General features: G+C 42.8%; 1 protein-coding gene across 12 annotated transcripts in view; it reads left to right on the forward strand.

Moving 5' to 3' along the window:
* Positions 1 to 23409, forward strand: part of LOC125464605 (uncharacterized) — a 117802-nt gene that overhangs the window by 11504 nt on the left and 82889 nt on the right. For 10 of the 12 annotated variants that reach the window (XR_007250055.2, XM_048557192.2, XM_048557195.2 and 7 more), the window contains exons 5-7: positions 12916 to 13028; positions 19898 to 20042; positions 22914 to 23139. Coding sequence is in view for 11 of the 12 variants with exons in the window: in XM_048557192.2 (XP_048413149.2) it covers positions 12916 to 13028; positions 19898 to 20042; positions 22914 to 23139 (484 nt within the window). In the remaining variant the exon portion in view is untranslated. Of the gene's footprint in view, positions 1 to 12915; positions 13029 to 19431; positions 20043 to 22913; positions 23140 to 23409 lie in introns of those variants that run through there. The other 2 variants (XM_048557200.2, XM_048557202.2) reach the window with 2 other exon arrangements.

Genomic DNA, 23409 nt, shown 5'->3' on the forward strand with positions numbered 1-23409 from the left:
TATGGGGTCTAATTCCACATGTTTGTTGATTGCATTATGGGTTGAAAACCAGGCCTCTAGGAATTCCTGTATGTGTCAGTGGTTGGTACAACCCAACTTAACAGACCAGATCACATAAATTCCAAGTAGAGTAGAACAACATTGCTTCATTGGAGGCCGCACTGATGATGTTACCTAGCATGGTGACAAGACGTCTGTATGATAACCAGACAGCTCAGCAAGCAAGCTACAACTTCATCCACAAGCCAAGCTACAAATCTTTGCAAGAACCTTTTAAAGTTTATTATGTTATTAGGGCTAGCAGAATCTGTGCCAAACTTGTTCTGGTCATGGTCATGAGCTTCCGCATTAATGAGCATGAAGAGGTGATATGACAAGTACTCTAACTAAAAATTCATAACGTCTCCATTATTGCGAAGATGTTATGGAGATCTGACCTCCAAAATGAGCATGAAAGTGCTGTGCATACTTTCAAGAATATTCTGCTTTGTTGTCCAGGCCTGTCATTAGAGCATACAACATGGAAACAGATCCTTTGGTCCAACATTTCCATACTGGCCAGACATTCCAATCTGACCTAGTTCCATTTGCCAGCATTTGGCCCATATCCTTCTAATTCATATACCTGTCCAAATGTGTTTTAAATATTGTAATTGTACCCACCACTACCTCTTCCTCTGGCAGCTCGTTCCATACATGCACTACCCTCTGCGTGAAAAAGTTAGCCCTCATCTTCTTTTCAAATCATTCCACTCTCACCTTAAAGCTATGCCCTGTAGTTTTGGATTCCTCTACCCAGGAAAAGACCTTACCTATTCACTCTGTCCACACTCGTCATGATTTTATAAACCTCTATAAGGTCACCCCTCAGCCTCAGATGCTCCAGTGAGAAAAGCCCCAGTGTATTCCGCCCCTCCCTATAAATCATACCCACCATTTCTGGCAAATTCCTGTAGATCTTTTCTGCACCCTCAAGTTTAACTACATCCTTCCTATAGAAGAACTATTGGAATTGTACACAGTATTCTAAAAGTGGCCACAGTGTATACGAAAAGGATATTCAGGCCGTCATTCTTTACTGTTTACTGTATCCAAATTGGCAGCCATGTTTCCCACAACAGTAAAAGTATTTAATTGGTTGTAAAGCATTTTAGGAATGTTGTAGGTCATGAAAGGCTCAATTTAAAGTTAGTGTTGCAATGGATGAGCTTGCTAAGGTAGCTGCAGTCCCATGAAGGTATTGAGTGGTTGCCAGGTATTTTCCCACAAGAAATGAGGAAAATTATATCTGGTTATCCTAGATCTTTCTTGTGATTCTCCTAACAGTTACATTTGATGATCATTTACGAGGCAACTGTTCCTCTTTTCAATCTCTTACGTATACTTCATTAGCTTGCATTTATTTAACTATGATACCCTGGGATTCTTGTTTCTAAATCAAGTTGAAATTCCACTCCAGAACATGAGTACATAATCTTAGCTGATAATCAATTAATTAGGGATTCAGTACCGACAAAGGTATCATTTTCTATTTACTTTCTCAGGTCTATGTAAAAGATCCCATGGCACTACTCTAAGGTGAACAGATATATTTCTTCTTGCCTTGACGGTATTTATCCCTCAACTAAAATCGCTAAAATAGCTGAGTTAGGAATTTACTTCAGTGCTCTTTGTGGGATCTTGCAGTGCTAAGGAAAATAAGAATAAATGGTCGTCACAGGAAAGTGAGAGTAAATGGTTTGTCACAGAAAGTATCACTACTTGCCTTAGGTCTAGTATAAAATTATTTATACGATATTTCAATAAATATTAAAATTTATGATTCACTCTGCTGCATCAAAAAAGGCAGTAACTTCCAATGAATGTTACATTGATTTATACATTGAGGTAAAGATAAGAAAATCAGTTATTTTGAGTGTTGAATTATATTGCTGTTGGTAACTAACATTTTATTACTGAACGTAACCGAAAAGGTTTTTTAAAAAAGAACAGGATGTGCACTATAATCAATGGTATTGAAATTTTGTTATGAATAATTCCTCAATTGTTGCTGTCATCAATTTCTGTGCATTACTAGTTTCATAAATGCTGCCTTTTCTTAGCCATTAATCTCTGATCCTTCACATACTTGGATCTCCTAATTTTACTAATCTATGTACTAATTTGTAATAAACGTACAACCTACATTTAGATCTAAAATTGTAATTTTAGATCTAAATGTATTATTGCAAAGTTCATTCAGATTTCTGTCTTTTGTTGGAGTGATCTTCTTTCTAAACCATTCTTAATCTCTGTCTTCAATTATAAACCAATGCTGGTGGAAGTTAACATATTGTTGCAAACTGAAAGTTGATTTTATTTCAGTTGCATTACCGCCTAAAGATAAAAAGTCAAATAAAAGTTAGAAACAAAATCAAAACTGAAATTGCTGGAGAAACTCAATAGGCTTGACAGCACCTATGGAGAGAAATCAGAATTAAAATTTTTTATTGCAAAAATATACTTTTATTCATAGAAGGAAATCTTTATGTACATACACAGTTCATGAAGCCGTTCAGATCTATACTGCCTTGACTTACAGAGAAGAAAACAATCATTCGGGGTTGGCTTTCTCTATATTTACAATTAAACTCTTGGCTTTTAGCTGAGGCCTTGGGGAGGGTCCAATTACCGGATGGACCTCCATTGTGCTTTGGCAGAAGGATGATATACAGTGGTCTTTCCCCACTGCGCCTTGGTGGTAGCTCCCCCAAGCTTTAGTGCATCCCTCAGCACGTAGTCCTGGACATTGGAATGTGCTAGTCTGCAACACTCAATCGAGGTTGACTTACTCAACTGGAAGACCAGCAAGGTTTAGGCAGAACAAAGAGCGTCTTTCATCGAGCTGATGGTCCTCCAGGTGCAGTTGATGTTTGTCTCGTTTTGCATCCCAGGGAACAGACCATAGAGTCCCACATCACAGACCTGCTCAGAATGAACCTCAACATTCCTCTTCAGACATGCTTTGCCACGGTAGATCCCAGAAAGAGGTGTGTGACATTCTTGTCCCTCCACAGCGACTTCAAGGGCAGCGGTGATACAGAAAGTCCAGGTTTGCATGAAGAATCTCATAGGCAGAGCCCTTCTGACCACCAGCCAAGCAATATCCTGTGCTTTTTGGAAAATCCTGGTGATGTGGCATTCTCTCAAATGACTGATAGCCTGCATAGAGAATCACTCAACAAGATTCATCCTCTCCTTTTACCCAAATGTTCTCAAGGATGCTATGTGCTGACCACTGCCTAATGGCCTTGTGGTCAAAAATGTTTTCTTTCACAAATTTCTGCACAAGGGACAGGCGATTATGGAACGGTACAACTACTTGGAGCATTCCATGGCGATGGGGCCAAGCCCAACCTTTGCAACACAGGATAGGCAGAACCTCAGTAAGTAGTGACACTTAGTGTTTGCATACTGAGGGTCTAAGCACAGCTTGATGTAGCCACACACAAGTGGCCATCAGGGTGGAGGTAGCATCAGGTATGGTTTCGCCCCTTTGTCCAGTTCTTTATATGTGATGTACCTTCGCACACGAACCATCCTTGACCTCTACATGAAATGATAGATGATCTGGGTGACTGCAGCTGCACAAGTTTGGGGAGTAGGCCAGACTTGTGCCACATTCAGCAACACTGAGAGTACCTCACACCTGGTGACTAGGTTTTTACCCAAAAGGGAGAGGGACCAGTGCTCCTCTCTGCTTAGTTTCTGCTTCGCTTTGGTGACATGCTCCTCCCAAGTTTTGGCACACACCCCAGCCCCTTCAAACCAAATACCCAGCACCTTCAGGTAATCTGATCTGACAACGAAGGGGATAAAGGATTGGTTGGCCCAGTACCCAAAGGACATGGCCTCGCTCTTGCCTTGATTTACCTTGGCACCCGAGGCCAGTTCAGACTGGTTGCAGATGCTCATGAGTCTGTGTGCTGACAGTGGATCTAAGCAGAAAATGGCGACATCATTCAGATACAGGGAGGCTTTAACCTTGAAGGCACCCACTGCCTGGAATAGCCATTCCTCTCAAACTTCCATCCTTCCTGATCAATTTGGCAAAAGGCTGTATGCAACACATAAACAACGCAGGCGAGTTGGGCAGCCCTGCCTGACTCCAGATCTGATTGGCAAGATTTCTGATTCCCACCCATTAATTGAGACTACACTAACAATGTTGGTGTCAAGCAGTCGGATCCAATTGCAGATTCCCTTCCCAAAGCCAATTTTGGAGATCACGTCCCTCATGTACGTGTGCAGTATTCTGTTGAAGGCCTTCTTTTGGTCCAAGCTGATGAGGCAGGTGTCCACCCCACTCCTGCATACAGGAGATTGAAAGCCTCATGCTCCTCAGGGATACAATGATCTTCCTGCTCAGTACAACTCAGATTTGGTCAGAGTGAATTACTGATTCCCAGAGCAGACCTGACCTGGTTGGCAATGACTTTTTAGATGGGATTTTGGAATCTACATTCAACAGTGAAATTGGTTGCCGATTTCTAATTTCCTCCCTCTCCCACTTCGTTTGTAGAAGACCTCCATGATAGAGCATAGGAACAACTGAGAGGCCATGCTATCAGTGGACTCCATGTCACACAGTCTGGCACAAAAGGATTTGCTACTCCTCAGGCTATCAGACTAAGATGATGTTACTGAGCAATCTTCCTCTTTCAGGCTGCTGAGCACAGAGCTCTCCTTATGCACTTTCTGGTCTTATCCTGCTCCATGGAGCAGACCCTGGACTGGAAGCTAATCTTGAATGCCTCTGAGGCAAAGAGCAAAACTTACTGGCTGTTCATTTTCCGAAGGTTCTCTGTGACATTGACCCCCATTGTCTGCAGTAGGTGTAGGTTCTCACACTTTTCTGGAGTTGTAATAATTTTCCCTGTCTCTCACTCCTTCTGAACACCTTTGAGGATAAAGAACCTCTTAATGCTCCCTTTGACTATTTCCCACCAGTCAACTGGAGACTCAAAGAAGGGTTTTCATGGTTCTCCAACCTGAGCAAACCTTATTGAGCTCTTCAATGTTTTCTGGGGTCAGCAATTTCATGTTTAGCTTCCACGTTTGCTTGCTGGCCTGCTGATCATCCTGTAGGTGACAGTTGGCCAGCAGGATGCAGTGATCAGAGAAGAGTACAGGCTTGACACTAGTGGATCTGACCAAGAACGCTTGAGACACAAACAGGAAATTGACCCATCTGGTTGCATCCAGGTGTTTTTACATTTGCAGGGGTGCTGAAGACATCGTGCAGCTTGATATCATTAACTGTTTCCATCAGGAATCTGGACATGGCATCCAGTTTGCAGTCAGCCCTTCCAGATTATCCATCTACATCGATGATGCAGTTGAAGTCTCTGGCCAGAGCGACCAGCCCAAACATTGTTGGCAGCAGTGGGAGCTTCAGCAGGATGGCCAGCTGCTCACTCTGTATCACCAGGGCACACATGTTAATTACTCTCAGGGGAGTATTCCTGTATGTAACATCAGCTACGAGGAGGCACCCACCCATCACCTCCTTAACTTCGGTGACGGTGATATTGGCTTCTCGCAGCAGAATACCCAGGCCAGAGAAGTGGCTGTTGTTTCTCCCTGACCAAATTGAAGGCATATGGGCCCATAATTTTGACCATCTCCTCTAGCTGCTAAGATATGATATCCCACATTCCTGCAGAAACTGGAGGTCTGTTTTGACATTGGCCAGGTAAGCCAATGTGGAAACACATCGTGTAGTAGATTTGATGCTATAGATGTAAAAACTGGCAATTTTAACGCCAATTTTAAAAGTTTATAGAATTACCCAATATCCATTCACCCATGATCTTGTCACTAGGGGACTCCCTGCATCCCCATTCTGTGGGCAAACTGTTGAATACTCTTAGCACTGACGTAGCTCTCCTGTTCCTCACTAGAGGTGTTGCCCTGCTTTGGTGTTGTCAGGTGGGAACAAGGCCAGCAGCGTGCAGTGCTGAGTCTGACAGAGGGGTGGTCAGATGTCTGCTTCTTTTATTTCAAAAAATATACTTTATTCATTTTTAAAAATTGTGTATATACATTGACAGAAAAGCAGTTCAGTTCTGCACAGTTGCATATGAAGTAAAACACAAAATGTTGGAGTTTGACTATCCACAAAACCAAAGACTTCTTTTATATGTACACTACTAATATTTACATACATTTGACACACTAGGAGGATCTGGTAACTGAACGGACCACCATTTACCTTTAGCAGGAAGACTTTAGACTGTGGACAATCCCCACTCCACCTTGGCAGCAGCCACACTAAGCTTTAGTGTGTCTGTCAGCACACAGTCTTGGACCTTGAAATGTGCCAGTCTACAACACACAATCGGGATCAACATCTTGTTTTGGAAGACCAACAAGGTTCAGGGAGACCAAAATCTTTCACGGAGTTGATGGCCTTCTAGGCTGGGCGAATGTTTGTCACAGTGTGCGTCCTAGGGAACAGATCATTGATTGCACAGTTCCATTGTCACAGAGCTGCTCGAGATGAATCTCAACAAAAACCATTGCATCTTCTTTGCAAAGACTTCTTTGCAAAGGTATATTTCAAAATGAGATGTGTGACAGTCTCAACCCCACTTTATGGGTGTACATAAAGGACCTCACAGGTAGGGCCCTTCTCACCATCAGCCAAGCGATGTCTTGGTGCTTGTTGGAAGGTTCGGGTGATGAGGCATTCTGTCAAGTGACTTTGACGGTCTGCTCAGGGAACGGCTTCCACCATCTCCTTTTCCTGCAGGGCCTCGAGAACGCTACATGCTGATAATTTCCTGGTGGACTTGTGGTCAAAGGTGTTTTTCTTTGCAAATTTCTCTACAAAAAGAGGTGAGGTGGAATGGCCTGACTACTTGGAGCATTCCTCGGTAGTGAGGCCAGTGCTATCCTTCGCAACACCAGGGACAGGTAGAACCTCAGTACATAGTGACATGTCTTGTTGTGAACAAATATTTCAGTCAGATGTCTGCTGCTTGGCACCCATAGCAGTCCAGAGAATCCTCTTCACAAAAAAGGTCCAATTGATTGGTGTGTCTTCCATCTTCTTTGCGGTCACCTTGACTGTGTGTTCCAGACTCCCTGGCCTGGGGTGCGGGTGGTTGCTGAGGCCATAACTCTAGGTTGGCTTTTCCCTGAATTGGTGTTAAGCCAAAGCCAGCATAAAGATCCACCAGGAGCAGGTCAGTTCAAACAAAGGTCTCCAAGATTCAATCGCCGTCTTGATCCAGCAATGATCTCGACAGCTCTGATGATTCACAACTTGACCCTTGATCTTTAAGGCCAAGATGTTGCAGGTCCAGTGACCCTACTTCAGAACTGATGTTAACTAGGAAATGGTTGATATTTGTATAGAAGATGGGGTGGGGACGGGGGAAGACTAAATGATAGGTAGAGATGGAGCCAAAAGAGAGAGAAAAACAGTTAGACAAAGGAATGGTTAAAGGGAAGTCTGTGGGAATGAATAGTTGTTAATGTGGCTAACAATTGATGATCAATTGATTTATTGTAGCCACATATACCTAAGGACAGCGAAAAGCTTTGTTTTGCAAGCAGTATGAAGGGGAGTAGAGACAACCCTGGTAATTATAGACCAGTGAGCCTTACTTCAGTTGTTGGTAAAGTGTTGGAAAAGTTTATAAGAGATAGGATTTATAATCATCTGGAAAAGAATAATTTGATTCGGGATAGTCAGCACTGTTTTGTGAAGGCTAGGTTGTGCCTCACAAACCTTTATTGAGTTCTTGGAGAAGGTGACCAAACAGGTAGATGAGAGTAAACCAGTTGATGTGTATATGGATTTCAGCAAGGCGTTCGATAAGGTTCCCCACAGGCTATTGTACAAAATGTGGAGGAATGGGATTGTGGGAGATATAGCAGTTTGGATTGGAAATTGGCTTGCTGAAACAAGACAGAGGGTGGTAGTTGATGGGAAATGTTCATTCTGGAGACCAGTTACTGGTGGTGTACTGCAAGGGTCGGTGTTGGGTCCACTGCTGTTTGTCATTTTTATAAACGACGTGGATGAGTGCGTAGAAGGATGGGTTAGAAAATTTGCAGACGACACTAGGGTCGGTGGAGTTGTGGCTAGTGACGAAGGATGCTGTAGGTTGCAGAGAGACATAGATAAGCTGCAGAGCTGGGCTGAGAGGTGTCAAATGGAGTTTAATGCGGACAAGTGTGAGATGATGCACTTTGGTAGGAGTAACCGGAATGCAAAGTACTGGGCTAATGGTAGGATTCTTGGTAGTGTAGGTGAGCAGAGAGATCTCGGCATCCATGTACGCAGATCCTTGAAAGTTGCCACCCAGGTTGACAGGGCTGTTAAGAAGGCATACAGTGTTTTAGATTTTATTAATAGAGGGATCGAGTTCCAGAACCATGAGGTTATGGTGAAGCTGTACAAAACTCTGGTGCGGCCGCACTTGGGAGTATTGCGTATAGTTCTGGTCACTGCATTATAAGAAGGATGGCTTATCTTACGAAGAGAGGTTGACTGAGCTCGGTCTCTCTTCATTGGAGAAAAGGAGGAGGAGAGGGGACCTAATTGAGGTATACAAGATAATGAGAGGCATAGATAGAGTTGATAGCCAGAGACTATTTCCCAGGGCAGAAATGGCTAGCATGAGGGGTCATAGTTTTAAGCTGGTTGGTGGAAAGTATAGAGGGGATGTCAGAGGCAGATTCTTTACGCAGAGAGTTGTGAGAGCATGGAATGCGTTGCCAGCAGCAGTTGTGGAAGCAAGGTCATTGGGGTCATTTAAGAGACTGCTGGACATGCATATGGTCACAGAAATTTGAGGGTGCATACATGAGGACCAATGGTCGGCACAACATTGTGGGCTGAAGGGCCTGTTCTGTGCTGTACTGTTCTATGTTCTATGTTCTATGTTCTACAGGCAGATCATAGTGTGCTTAAAATGGAGCAAGGCAGACAGGTTATGGTTGTACAGGAAGTGCAAAAAGCAAGATCAACATTATTTGAAGTTTGAGAGGTCCAATCAGCAGTCAAATAAGGGCAGAGAAGAAGCTGTCCTTGAACCTGTTGGTACATGTGTTCAAGCTTCTGCATCTCTGCATCTTCTGCCTGACGGAAGAGGTTGGAAGAGACCTTATCAGGTGGGAGGGGTCTTTTAATGATGTTGGCAGCTTTTCTGCGGCAATGAGAAGTGTAAGTGGAGTCCATGGATGAGAGGTTGGCTTCCATGATGCTTTGGGCTGCACACGCAACGTCCTGTAATTTCTCACAGTCTTGGGCTGAGAGGTTGCTGTACTAGGCTGTTATGCACCTGGACAGAGTGCTTTCTTTGGTGCATCTGTGGACCCTCGTGGACATGCTGAATTTCCTAAGCTGCCAGAGGAAGAAGAGGCATTGGTTGTGTCTTCTTGACCGTCGCATCTACATGGGAGGTCCAGGACAGATTTTTGGTTATCATCACTCCTGGGAACTTGACACTCTTGATCCTGGCCACCTCAGCTCCATTGACGTACGTAGGCGTGTGTCCTCCTCCTTTCTTTCTGAAGTCAATGATCAGTTGTTTTTTTGTGTGTTTTGCTGACATTGAGAGAGAGGTTGTTTTCATTGCATTACGACACCAAGCACTCTATGTCCTTTCTGTATTCTAACTCATCATTGCTTTTTACTTGTCTTACTATGGTGGTGTCTTCAGCAAACTTTTAGGTGGCATTCATTTGAAATTTGGCTACACAGTTGTAGGTGTGCAGGGAGTACAGTAGGGGGCTGAGAATGCATCCTGGCAGGACACCAGTGTTCAGGATTATCATGGAGGAGGAGCTGTTGTCTGTCTTCACTGATTGGGGTCTGTCGGTCAGGAAGCCGAGGGTCCAGTTGCAGGTTTTGGCTCTGCCCTCTATGTCTTGGAGTTTTGAGATTTAGTCTGGAAGGGATTATGGTGTTGGAGGCAAAGCACTAGTCAACGAGTAGGAGCCTAATGTAGGTGTCTTTGTTATTCAGCTGTTCCAGGGATGAGTGTCAGACTAGGGAAATGGCATCTGCTGTGGACCTATTTCATCAGTAGGCTAATTGCAGGGGATCAAAGCAGGCTGGAAGGCCAGAGTTGATGTGGGCCAATGCCAGCCTCTCCAAGCAATTCACGATAACGGAGGTTAGTTGTGTCTGGTACCAGCCCATGTGATGACACTTGTTGTGTGGGATTTGGGGAAAGGACATGGCTTTGAGCACTAAAATTGTTCAACTCAGTATTATGTCCACAAGGCTGCAGAGTTCCCAAGTGGAAAAGGAGGTGCTGTTCTACCAGTTTGCCTTAAGCTTCACTGGAGCACTACAGCAAGTCAGAGACAGAGATGTTGGTGAGTGAACATGGTGGAGTGTTGAACTGGCAGGCAACTGGAAGCTCAGAGTCTTTTTTTTTGTGAACACCATGTATCTGTTCTGCAAAGCTGCAAATGTAGTAGAATAATTGAGTGGAGTGCAGGTAACGCGCTGCTTCACCTGGAAGGTGTGTTTGGGACTTTGGATGGTGAGGAGGGAGGGAGTAAATGGACGCAATCATCTAAGCCAAATGTTTCCTTTTTACTTAACAATTAAAGTAAAAATTTATATAGTTATGTTCTATTTTTGCTAGGTTTTTTAAAATTTATTCACTAGACAAGGCCATTGGTACCCATCCCTAACTGCGTAGAGGGCAGTTAAGAGTCAATCACATTGCTGTGGCTGATGAGTCAGGTAAGCATGGCAGTTTCTTTCCTTAAAGGACACTGGCAGACCAGATGGGTTTTTTCCTGACAATCCACAATGATTTCATGGTCATCATTGGACTCTTATTTCCAGAATTTTATTGAATTCAAATTCCACCATCTGCCATGGCAGGATTTGAACCCCAGTTTCCAGAACGTTACCTGGGGACTCTGGATTTACAGTCCAGCAAGAATACCAGAAACCGTCACTTCCCTACCGATTGTATTCAAATTCTACTTTTTTTTTCCCTTATCAGTTTCTTTACCTTCCTTTTTTTAATTCTTAAAATCTTCACAATCCTCAGATTTATTACTATTTCTGGTCACTTTGTAAGTTTTTTTTCTTTTAATCATATAATCCTCAACTTCCTTTGTTAGCCTCAGTGGACTGACCATTTTGAATTTTTTTCCACCTTGAAATAATTATTGCTGTAAGTCATGTAGTAGTCCTTTAAAGACATGCCATTGTCTTTGTATATCTACGTTTGTTTTTAATTTTTCCAATCCAGTTCAATTTGTGCCTCATAGAACATTACAGCGCAGTGTAGGCCCTTCGGCCCTCGATGTTGCGTCAACCTGTAATGTCTTCATAATTTACCTTTATTCAAATTTAACACCCTTGCTTTAGATGGAACTACCTCACTTGAAACATTGTATAAAATTCTAATATATTGTAGCTAGCTTGTTGTGGGGTAGCCCGGTGGCTCAGTGGTTAGCACTGCAGCCTCACAGCGCCAGGGACCCGGGTTCGATTCCAGCCTCGGGTAACTGTCTGTGTGGAATTTGCACATTCTCCCCTGTCTGCGTGGGTTTCCTCCAGGTGCTCCGGTTTCCTCCCACAGTCCAAAGATGTGCAAGCTAGGTGGATCGGCCATGCTAAATTGCCCGTAGTGTTCAGGGGTGTGTGGGTTATAGGGGGATGGGTCTGGGTGGGATGCTCCGAGGGGTGGTGTGGACTTGTTGGGCCATAGGGCCTGTTTCCACACTGTAGGGAATCTAATCTAATCTGTATGTATTACTAATTAACCCTCTTCATTACATAATACTAGATATAAAATAGGCTGCCCTCCAACCAGCTCCTCAACATATTACTCCAGGAAGCCATCCCTAATACATTGCAGAGATTTGTCTTCCATGGCTCTAAGGTTTTTAGATTAGATTTGTACTTTAGGTTATGGATGTTGTGCTTGGTTGGCTCGCTGGGCTGGTTTGTTGTTTTTTCGCAGACGTTTCATTACCCTGCTGGGTAACATCATCAATGCAGCCTCCGATGAAGTGCTGTTGTGTTTTTCTGCCTGCTATTTGAACTCTAGAGTCTGTTGAGCTGGATTACTTCACATCCAGTTTCCTTCGCACTGGAGTGTATATGGGGTCAAGCTCTATGTGTTTGTTGATGTCTTTCTTCATGGAGTACCAGGCTTCTAGGAATTCCTGTGCTTGTCTCTGCTTTGCATGTCCCAGGATGTTGGTGTAGTCCCAGTTGAATTGATGGTTCTCCTTATCCATGTGGATAGAGATGAATGAGTATTGGTCGTACCTTTTTGCAAACGATTGATGTTCGTGTACCATTGTGGTTAATTTCCTTCCTGTTTGTCCGATGTAGGGTTTGTCATTGTCTCTGCAGGGTATCTTGTATATGTCATTGATCCTGTACATTCTGGATAGTGGGTCTTTGGTTCAGATGTGCAGTTATCGTAGGGTTGATGTGGGTTTGTGTGCTACACAAGCAAAGCAATGAGTTCAGGCGTAGATGAATGGATATTTGAAGGTAGAAAGGATTGAGGATATGTGGGCATTTATGTTTGGATCTACCAAAAAGATATTGGTTTGATTAACTTCATGGCCTTTTGCTGCTTCTAAAATTTCTTCAGAATTATTTAGCTACTTTTATAATTTTCAGTGTGATGATTATGAATAAAATCTGATATTAATTGTTAATTTTTATTGAAAAAATTACCACGTTAAAAAAATTGAAGATATTTTTAGAGTTTCTTTGAAGTCATATGGTACTACAAGAAACTTGTTCTCTTGACATGATTTTGAGTTACAGTCTACAATGCATCCTTGCTTTTCTATTTATTCTTAGACCTTTTAATTTTTATATAATGACTTGGAAATCATTCCATTCGTTGTTTTGTCTATAACCTACAGCTGGTGATTATTCTGGCCTGTCATCCGAGATGATCAACTTCATTGATGACACAAGTAATCTGGTTTTCAAGGAGATGGATCAGCTACTGGCAAGAGATGAGACAAAACAAAACGTAACATGAATTTCATTTCATATCTTTGCAACACTTTCAAATGCTAAGTACAAATCTGCACCTGTCCTGATGTTAAAATAGTATCAGAGATAATGGGAACTGCAGATGCTGGAGAATTCCAAGATAATAAAATGTGAGGCTGGATGAACACAGCAGGCCAAGCAGCATTTCAGGAGCACAAAAGCTGATGTTTCGGGCCTAGACCCTTCATCGGAGAGGGGGATGGGGAGAGGGAACTGGAATAAATAGGGAGAGAGGGGGAGGCGGACCGAAGATGGAGAGTAAAGAAGATAGGTGGAGAGAGTATAGGTGGGGAGGTAGGGAGGGGATAAGTCAGTCCAGGGAAGACGGACAGGTCAAGGAGGTGGGATGAGGTTAGTAGGTAGCTGGGGGTGCGGCTTGGGGTGGGAGGAAGGGATGGGTGAGAGGAAGAACCGGTTAGGGAGGCAGAGACAGGTTAGACTGGTTTTGGGATGCAGTGGGTGGGGGGGAAGAGCTGGGCTGGTTGTGTGGTGCAGTGGGGGGAGGGGACGAACTGGGCTGGTTTTGGGATGCAGTAGGGGAAGGGGAGATTTTGAAACTGGTGAAGTCCACATTGATACCATATGGCTGCAGGGTTCCCAGGCGGAATATGAGTTGCTGTTCCTGCAACCTTCGGGTGGCATCACTGTGGCAGTGCAGGAGGCCCATGATGGACATGTCCTCTAGAGAATGGGAGGGGGAATGGAAATGGTTTGCGACTGGGAGGTGCAGTTGTTTGTTGCGAACTGAGCGGAGGTGTTGTACTGCATCCACTGTACCCGGTGCGGCTTCCTCTACATTGGGGGAAACCAAGCGGAGGCTTGGGGACCGCTTTACCCGGTGCGGCTTCCTCTACATTGGGGGAAACCAAGCGGAGGCTTGGGGACCGCTTTACCCGGTGCGGCTTCCTCTACACTGGGGGAAACCAAGCGGAGGCTTGGGGACCGCTTTGCAGAACACCTCCGCTCAGTTCGCAACAAACAACTGCACCTCCCAGTCGCAAACCATTTCCATTCCCCCTCCCATTCTCTAGAGGACATGTCCATCATGGGCCTCCTGCACTGCCACAATGATGCCACCCGAAGGTTGCAGGAACAGCAATTCATGTTCCGCCTGGGTACCCTGCAGCCATATGGTATCAATGTGGACTTCACCAGTTTCAAAATCTCCCCTTCCCCTACTGCATCCCTAAACCAGCCCAGTTCGTCCCCTCCCCCCACTGCACCACACAACCAGCCCAGCTCTTCCCCCCCACCCACTGCATCCCAAAACCAGTCTAACCTGTCTCTGCCTCCCTAACCGGTTCTTCCTCTCACCCATTCCTTCCTCCCACCCCAAGCCGCACCCCCAGCTACCTACTAACCTCATCCCACCTCCTTGACCTGTCCGTCTTCCCTGGACTGACCTATCCCCTCCCTACCTCCCCACCTATACTCTCTCCACCTATCTTCTTTACTCTCCATCTTCGGTCCGCCTCCCCCTCTCTCCCTATTTATTCCAGTTCCCTCTCCCCATCCCCCTCTCTGATGAAGGGTCTAGGCCCGAAACGTCAGCTTTTGTGCTCCTGAGATGCTGCTTGGCCTGCTGTGTTCATCCAGCCTCACATTTTATTACCCTGTCCTGATGTATTAGTTTACTGGCTTTTATGACCCTAGCTGATATTATTATTGGATAAGTTAGGTTTCATACTGAAGTCTTGCTCAATGGATAATTTCCTAAAAATTTAATGTGATCTTTCAGCAAAATACAGCATGCAGTGCTGCAGTTCTGACCTTCACAGTAGATTGGAAGTTTATTTTGCAAAAGGAAAGATAAACCCTAATAAACCAAACTAAATACAAATAACACAATTTGAAAGATTTCAAGATGCCACAGTAAAGGAAAAATCGTACATGCTTCCCAACAGCAAGCTCACCTTCAACATTTATTCTGTCCGCATGTATACCTCAGCCAGCACAAATCACACTTGCACTTCAGGAACTGTCTCTTTCATACAGGCTTCAAAAAGACAAGAATCCAGAAATACTTTGATAACAAGGTGTAGAACTGGATGAACACAGCGGGCCAAGCAGCATCAGAGGAGCAGGAAAGCTGACGTTTCGGGCCTAGACCCTTCTTCAGAAATGGGGGAGTGGAAGGGGGTTCTGAAGTAAATAGGGAGAGAAGGGGAGGCAGATTTGAAGATGGATAAAGGAGAAGATAGGTGGAGAGGAGACAGACAGGTCAAAGAGGTGGGGATGGAGCCAGTAAAGGTGAGTGTAAGTGAGGAGTTAGGGAGGGGATAGGTCAGTCCAGGGAGGACAAACAGGTCACCGGGGCAGAATGAGGCTAGTTGGTAAGAGATGGGGGTGGGGCTTGAGGTGGGAGGAGGGGATAGGTTGGAGAAAGGACAGGTTAGGGAGGTGGGGACAAGCTGGTCTGGTTTTAGGATGTGGTTGGGGGAGGGGAGATTTTGAAGCTTGTGAAGTCCACATTGATACCATTGGGCTGCAGGGTTCCCAAGCAGAATATGAGGTGCTGTTCCTGTAACCTTTGGGAAGCATCATTGTGGCACTGAAGGAGGTCCAGGATGGACACGTCATCTGAGGAATGGGAGGAGGAGTTGAAATGGTTCACGAATGGGAGGTGCAGTTGTTTGTCGCAAACAGGGTGTAAATGTTCTGCGAAGCGGTCCCCAAGCCTCCGCTTGGCTTTCCATGTAGAGAAGGCCACAACAGGAACAGCAGGTACAGTATACCACATCAGCAGATGTGCAGGTGAACATCTTGATGTGGAAAGTCTTTTTGGGGCCTGGGATGGGGGTAAGTGGGGAGGTGTAGAGGCAGGTGTAGCACTTCCTGCACTTGCAGGGAAAAGTTTCCATCTCTGTCTCCATCTCTGGCAACCACCTGGAAAACATTTCAAGTCCACCAACTCCCACAGCTACCTCGAACACACCTCCTCCCACCCACCTTCCTGCAAAAATTCCCTATTCCTAATTCCTTCGCCTCTGCTGCATCTGCTCCCAGGATGAGGCATTCCACTCCCGAACATCTCAGATGTCTTCGTCTTTCAAAGACCGCACCTTCTCCCCAGCAGTGGTCAAGAACGTCCTCGACTGTGTCTCCCACATTTCCCGCAACTCATCGCTCCCACCCCTTCCCCTGAATAACAACCAAAACAGAATCCCCCTCATCCTCATGTACCCCCCCCACCAATCTCCAGATCCAACACATCATCCTCCGACACCTCTGCCATCTGCAATCCGACCCCACCAGCAAATACATTTTTCCCCTCCCCAACTTTATCCGCTTCCAGAGGGACTGATCTCTCCCTGTCTCCCTTGTACGCTTCCACACTCTCCTCCAGCCCCACCATACCCGGCACTTTTCCCTGCAACCGCAGGAAGTGCTACGCCTGTCCCTACACCTCCCTCCTGCCCCTCATCCCCATCCCAGGCCCCAAGAAGACTTTCCACATCAAGCAGATGCTCACCTGCATATCTGCTAATGCAGTGTACTGTATCCGCTGTTCCTGTTGTGGCCTCCTATACATCGGGGAAACCAAGCAGAGGCTTGGGGACCGCTTTGCAGAACACCTACGCTCGGTTTGCACCAAACAACTGCACCTCCCAGTCACGAACCATTTCAACTCCCCCTCCCACTCCTCAGACGACATGTCCATCCTGGGCCTCCTTCAGTGCCACAGTGATGACACCTGAAGGTTGCAGGAACAGCAACTCATACTCCGCTTGGAAACCCTGCAGCCCAATGGTATCAATGTGGACTTCACAAGCTTTAAAATCTCCCCTCCCCCAACCACATCCCAAAACCAGCCCAGCTTGTCCCCACCTCCCTAACCTGTCCCTCCTCCCACCTCAAACCCCACCCCCATTTCTTACCTACTAGCCTCATTCTGCCCCCTTGACCTGTCCATCCTCCCTGGACTGACCTATCCTCTCCCTAACACCCCACCTGCACTCACCTCTACTGGTTCCATCCCCACCTCTTTGACCTGTCTGTCTCCTCTCCACCTTTCTTCTCCTTTATCCATCTTCAATCCGCCTCCCCCTCTCTCCCTATTTATTTCAGAACCCCCTTCCCCTCCCCATTTCTGAAGAAGGGTCTAGGCCCAAAACGTCAGCTTTCCTGCTCCTCTGCTGCTTGGCCTGCTATGTTCCTCCTGCTCTGCTCCAGAAATACTGACAAGTTGACCGTAAATTCTCTTATTCACATACATCAAAACCCATTGCCACTCATTCAAAACCCAAACCCTAAAATAAATGATATTAAAATATATATCTATCACTTACTATGTATCACATAACACATTGTGTATCTATCAAAAAGGTATAGGTTTGATTGACCTAATGGCCTTTTGCTGCTTCTAAAATTTCTTCAATATTGTTTGGCTACTTATAATTTTCATGATTGTGAATAAAATCTGGTTTTAAGTAATCATTTATATTGAAGAAATTACCACAAGTATAAATTTAAGATATTTTTACTGTTTCTTTGAAGCTTTGTGGTGCTTTGAGAAATTTGCTGTCTTGGCTTGATTTTGTGGATCTATCTTCAGTAGACTGTAATATACAATGTGTTTATGTACTGCACGGTGAGTGATTGATATAGGTTTTAATATCATTTATTTTGGATTTTGAATGAGAGGCATGTGAATTTTGGTCCTTGTGTATGAGGAGGTTTTAATGATTTAACTTGTCAGTATTCCTGGAGCCATGGCTTTTTGAAGCAAGTGTGAGAGACATGTGGGAATTTGTTTTTCTTAACACTTAACGAAATTAAAAACTACTACTTGAATGCATTTATGATTTTTTTCAGAGCAATTATTATGCCACAATCATTTTTACTACTTAGAGCACATATTGGCCTGGACAATACTCAAAGGTAGACTGATTCTTGCCTTCCTATACGGAATGGGATTGGAGCGCAATACAGTTTGGAATATTTAAAAGGGGAGATAAATAACTTAAAGATATGAGAATAAACTGAGAAAAGGCCTTAGTTAGAAAGAATTTATACTTCAGTAAATTTAAGAACATCTTAACGCGTTGATTTTTGTATGTTCTAAGATAACCAATTCTGCAACATCATCTCTGAATGTCTATTGTTTTCTGCTGATGGCTACTTAAATATCATTGACATTTTGGGAGGCTGCTAAATATTAACATACTTCTAGCAGACACTGCTGTCCAAACTTCTGAAAAGACCATATCAGCTACCTAAAGAAAAAATATGCAAAAAGTAATTTCAATGACAATGGAAAATAGAATGTTAATTATTCAATAAAAATGATGGAAAGATAATACCAAATTCCCAAAATTTTGCGAACAGTACACCTGATTTCAGGAAGATAAACATTTGGTGACATTAACATCTGCAGAAACAAAATCAGAAAATGCTGGAAAACCTTAGCAGGTTTGACAGCATCTGTGGAGAGAAAGCAGTGTTTTGGGTCCAATGACTCTTCTGGGACCCAAAACATTAACTCTGCTTTCTCTCCACAGATGCTGTCAAACCTGCTGAGTTTTTCCAGCAATTTCTGGTTTTGTTTCTGATTCCCAACATCCACAGTTCTTTGTTTTCTCTCTTGTTTAGGATCTTTAGACCCGCGTTTGAAACCTAATGCTAGGATTAACTCTGTGTATAGCCTCTGCATTCCACAAGCACTGGCAACAATCACACCACTGTATTGAAACAAATAATGTTTTTCCAATAAAATATCAGATTAAAGGCAATGTACAATTATTCTACATTATGGGATTAGCATGACCCCAATATTCCCTTGTATGTATCTGAGCACAATACATTGTTATATGAGATGTTCAGACATTCTTTGTAGAATTTGGCTGTTTAGCAATTTTTTTCCTGCAGTATCTCTTCTGTTTTTAAAACACCCAAAACACTACAGTGTAACATTAATAATAATTCCTGCAGCAAACACAGAATTTACTGCAATGGGGAATGATGGTGAACATCAACTCTATTAAGTCTAATAGCTCAATGAGAAGGATAACCTTAACAAGCCCTGAATTTGAAGGCTGTATATGTATATTTAATTGCAGGGAATGAATTGGCTGATGTTCTTATTTACCATTTTCAAATTCAGAAAAATATTTATTTCAGCATCATTTATTTGATGTTTTGTGAGATTGAATTGAGAGAGGCAGAGTGAACACATTAGTTCCTGACTTGTAATGCATCATCCAGGAAATACTGCACAAGGGCAGCTATGCCTTCAAGCAAGAGTAAGGTGGAAATTTTAGAGGGGAAAACTATGCTGGGTAGTTCCTGATACTGCTTTGTATCCAACCATATGGGTTTTAATATAAGCAACAGACTGGAAGAAATTGATGTTCATCCTTTTGTGAATTTTGTTTTAACAGAGTTGTCAGGCTGGAATGATAAAATGAGATAATGACATCATAGTAAAGGGACAAAGCAAATACACTCGTTATGAAAAGTTGATGAACAATTCTACACTTTTAGTTGTTTGAACATTGACATAGATTTCTAGCAGACATGTATACATTTTACAAAAGCAAAATACAATAGATACCGAAAGAGTGAAATGAAAATTGAAACTGAAGGAAGTACTCAGCAGGTCAAGAAGCATATCATTGACGACGGGAGAAAAAAAGAACATTATCTGTGAAAGGTGTTCAACCTGAAATAATACATATGTTTTTGCATAGGCATTAACAGAAGAAAAAAAATTATCCCATACAAAATTCTGCACTGAGAAGAGGATTTTGCATTACATTGAATTTATCTTTTCTAGTTTGATCTTGCAATGATTTACAGTTGTCTCAATTTTTGCAATGAATAAACTGCTTTGCTTAATTCTATTAGGAACCTGTCTCCAACTTGGCACAAAGCTGTAGTACGTGGAAGAGCCCACGGGCAGAATTGATCAGGTGGTGTCCTAAATCAGTAGAGAGTAAAGACTTGCACCTGACAATGCGGCGAGGATCAGCATTTCAGTTAACAACAAATGGTATAAATGAAACTGTAGCATTAGCCAAAGACGTAGCTCTTTGGATTAATACTAATTATAGGTGCCTGAGAACACTGTGTTCCCCCAACTAATATAGGTAGGATCTGACTTGATGTTTGAGCTTGGTTGATGAACCACTAACGTTGCTCCCCTGCTGCCACCGCTGATTAGAGATGTACTTCTGATTCAGTGTTTCAGGGCACAAACTCACATCACAATTTTGTGCATGGCATTTTGATTTGCTTGGCTCATCCTGCTCAACCTTGTCTTAGTAGGGGTACCATAATTGAGTAGCTGTAGCGTCATATTAGCATTCCCAAAATTCTCCACCCTTCTGCCCCAACCCCCACCTTGACTGTCCCTATGTGTTCTAGATTCTCCAGCCAGGGTATTAATCTGTCAGTCTCTGTCTATCAGGTTCTATCAGAATCTTCTATGTTTCAATAGGATCATCTTCATTCTTTTAAATCCGGTATAGATCTAATTTACTCAGCCTCTCATCCCAGGTGCCCATTGTGAAGGTTTACCGCCTCGAATGCAAATGTATCTCTTCTTAAGTTCGGAGACCAAACCTGCATACTAAATGTGGTCTTGCCAAAGCTCTGTACAATTGTAGAAAGACTTCCTTTATTCTTGTAGTCCAATATCCTTGCATAAAACCCAAAATGTCATTTGGGTTCCTAATTACTTGCTGTTCTGGTATGCTGTCTTTGTGTTTTTGCATAAATAAATCCTAGTCACTTTTTTTTAAAAGTCTGTTTTTGTTATTGCTACTGAGTGAATAACCTCACACTTTCCCAAATTATACTTTATCTGCCACCACTCACTTTAACTGTGTATATGTCTTTGCCATTTCTTTTATCGTTCCCACAGCTTGCATTCTCACGCGGCTTTATATCGTCGACAAGAATAGGAATTTACTTTAGGTCTCGTTGTCTCAGTCATTAATATATATTGTAAATAGCTGAAACTCCAACACTAATCCTATGGCATTCAATTAATCACAGTCTGCCAACTTAAATGCTCTATTTATTCCTGCTCTTTGCTCCCTGTCAATTGATTATTCCTTTTTCCAAACTAATATGTAACCCCCAACTCCATGACCCTTACTAGATCCTTATCAGAATCTAATTATGCTGGTTCTTCTCCTTTAGTTACTTGACTACTTAAATCCTCAAAAAACTCTTAATTTTATCAAACGCAATTTCCCTTTCATGAACCCAAGTTGATTTTGTCCAGTCAGACTTTGATTTTCTAAGTGCATTGTTTAGACTTCTTTAACAATAGATTCCAGCATTTTCTTGATGACTAATATAAGGTTAACTGATAGGGCTCTTGTGGTGCCGTGGTTGTGTCCCTACTTCTGAGTTAGAAGACCTGTATTCAAGTCCACCTGCTCCTGAGGTGCATAATAACACCTCTGAACAGATTGAGTAGGAAATATATTAGGATGTGCTCCTGAGATGCTGCTTGGCCTGCTGTGTTCATCCAGCTCCACACTTTGTTATCTTAGGTTAACTCTGTCCTTTCTCTTCTTCACTCCCTCCCCCCACCTTTACTCAAGTGTAGTTACATTTCCTAACTATCTATCAACTGGGATTGTTATAGAATATAAGCAATTTTAGAAAATAATAACCTGCACATACATTATCTCTGCAGCTGTGTCTTTTCCAATTCTAGGATGTAAGCCAGGAGGTTCTGAGGACTTATTGAAACATAGGAGCAAGAGTAGGCCATTCAGTCCACTGAGCCTGCTCCACCATTAAATGCGATCATGGTTGATCAAACACTTCAATTCCTTTACCCACCTCATAGGACATGCCTGCCATTCTGGAACAAATCTAGTGATTTTTTTTAACACTCTCTCCATGGCAACAATAATTTTCCTGAGATAAAGAGATCAAAACTGCACAAAGTAGTCTCGGTGTGGTTTAAACAAGCTCCTTTACTATTAAAGCAAAACATCACTGCTCTTGTACTCAAATTCTCTTGTAATAAAGGCTAATATACCATTAGCCTTCCTAATAATTTACTGTAGCTGCATTTTAGGCTTCAGTCACTTATTGTCATTTTACCATTTCAGGAATACTCTACACATTTCTTTCTTCTACCAAAATGGGTGACATTGAATTTTTCCATGCCATATTCTGCCTGTCTAAATCCTTCCAAAACCACTTTACATCTTCCTGAAAACACACATTCCAACTTAGATTTGTGTCATCTGCAAGTTTAGAATTACATTTGATCCCTGACTCCGAATCATTGATGTATGTTATAAACAGCTATCCCAAGCAGTGGGTACTTCGTTAGACACAGCCTGCCAACATGAGAGTGACCCATTTATTCTCGGTCTCTGTTCTCTATCTGTTAGTCAATCATTACTTCCAAATCTCACTTGCTTTAACTTTTCTAACCAACCTCCAATGGGAGACTTTATCAAATGCCTTCTGAAAACCTAAGTTTCCTCCATTCATTAGCTCTTTATCAATTATCCCATCCTTTATAATAGATTTTAATATTTCCGTTTTACTGATGAAATACTAAATGATCTGCAGTTCCCAGTTTTCACTATTTTCTTAAATTTTCTTAAAAAATGAGGTGATGTTGCCTCCTTCCAAGCCTGTGCCTTTTCAAATAATCTCATTCTCATCTGCCCGCCTTCTCATTATATTTTTAAATCCATTCGCTGTCTGCAATAACTTAGTCCACAGTGCGATGTATGAACATTAAATTGCTGTGTAGTTTCTAAGTGATTTTATTTCCCATGTGCTTAAATATATATCTAACTTTAAACATTTCATTTTACATTCTGCTATTAAACTTTGTGAGGAGTTTTTGGAATTGGATATATTGACTTAAATAGTTTTACAGATAGGGACAACCTGGAGCCCAAGCTGAATCTTCCACCACTGAGCAGTATGCAGAGTGAAATACTTGGAGGTTCAATCTGTGCCATCCTCCAAACAGATTGTGAACAAAAGCCTGTCATTTTTGAACGGTTGAGGGGGAAGTTGCTTCCAACAACATTGAGAAGTTTCACCTGGCTGGATAAGCTGATGAAAGTGGACAAACAAAATCATGCCATTACTTCAGTGCAGTAAGAAGGATTCAGCTGTTACCTTTTCTTAACATTTTATGTTGATAATTCAATACTTAGCTTATATGGTTCAGAAGTTATTCTGCATGATATTAACTTTAGCTTAATATGTTCTTCTAATGCTTTAATTTATTAGCTTTGAGAGGTGTTGACACTTGTATTTTAAATAGATTAGTGCTATTATTAAAATGACAGAGTTATGTGATCCAGATGCATTAAGAACTGATGCAGTAATGCCACAACTTCAATTTCTTGTCATATTTCTCCCAT

This window comes from Stegostoma tigrinum, chromosome 27 (assembly GCF_030684315.1).
Source record: "Stegostoma tigrinum isolate sSteTig4 chromosome 27, sSteTig4.hap1, whole genome shotgun sequence".
NCBI classification, from domain to species: domain Eukaryota; kingdom Metazoa; phylum Chordata; class Chondrichthyes; order Orectolobiformes; family Stegostomatidae; genus Stegostoma; species Stegostoma tigrinum.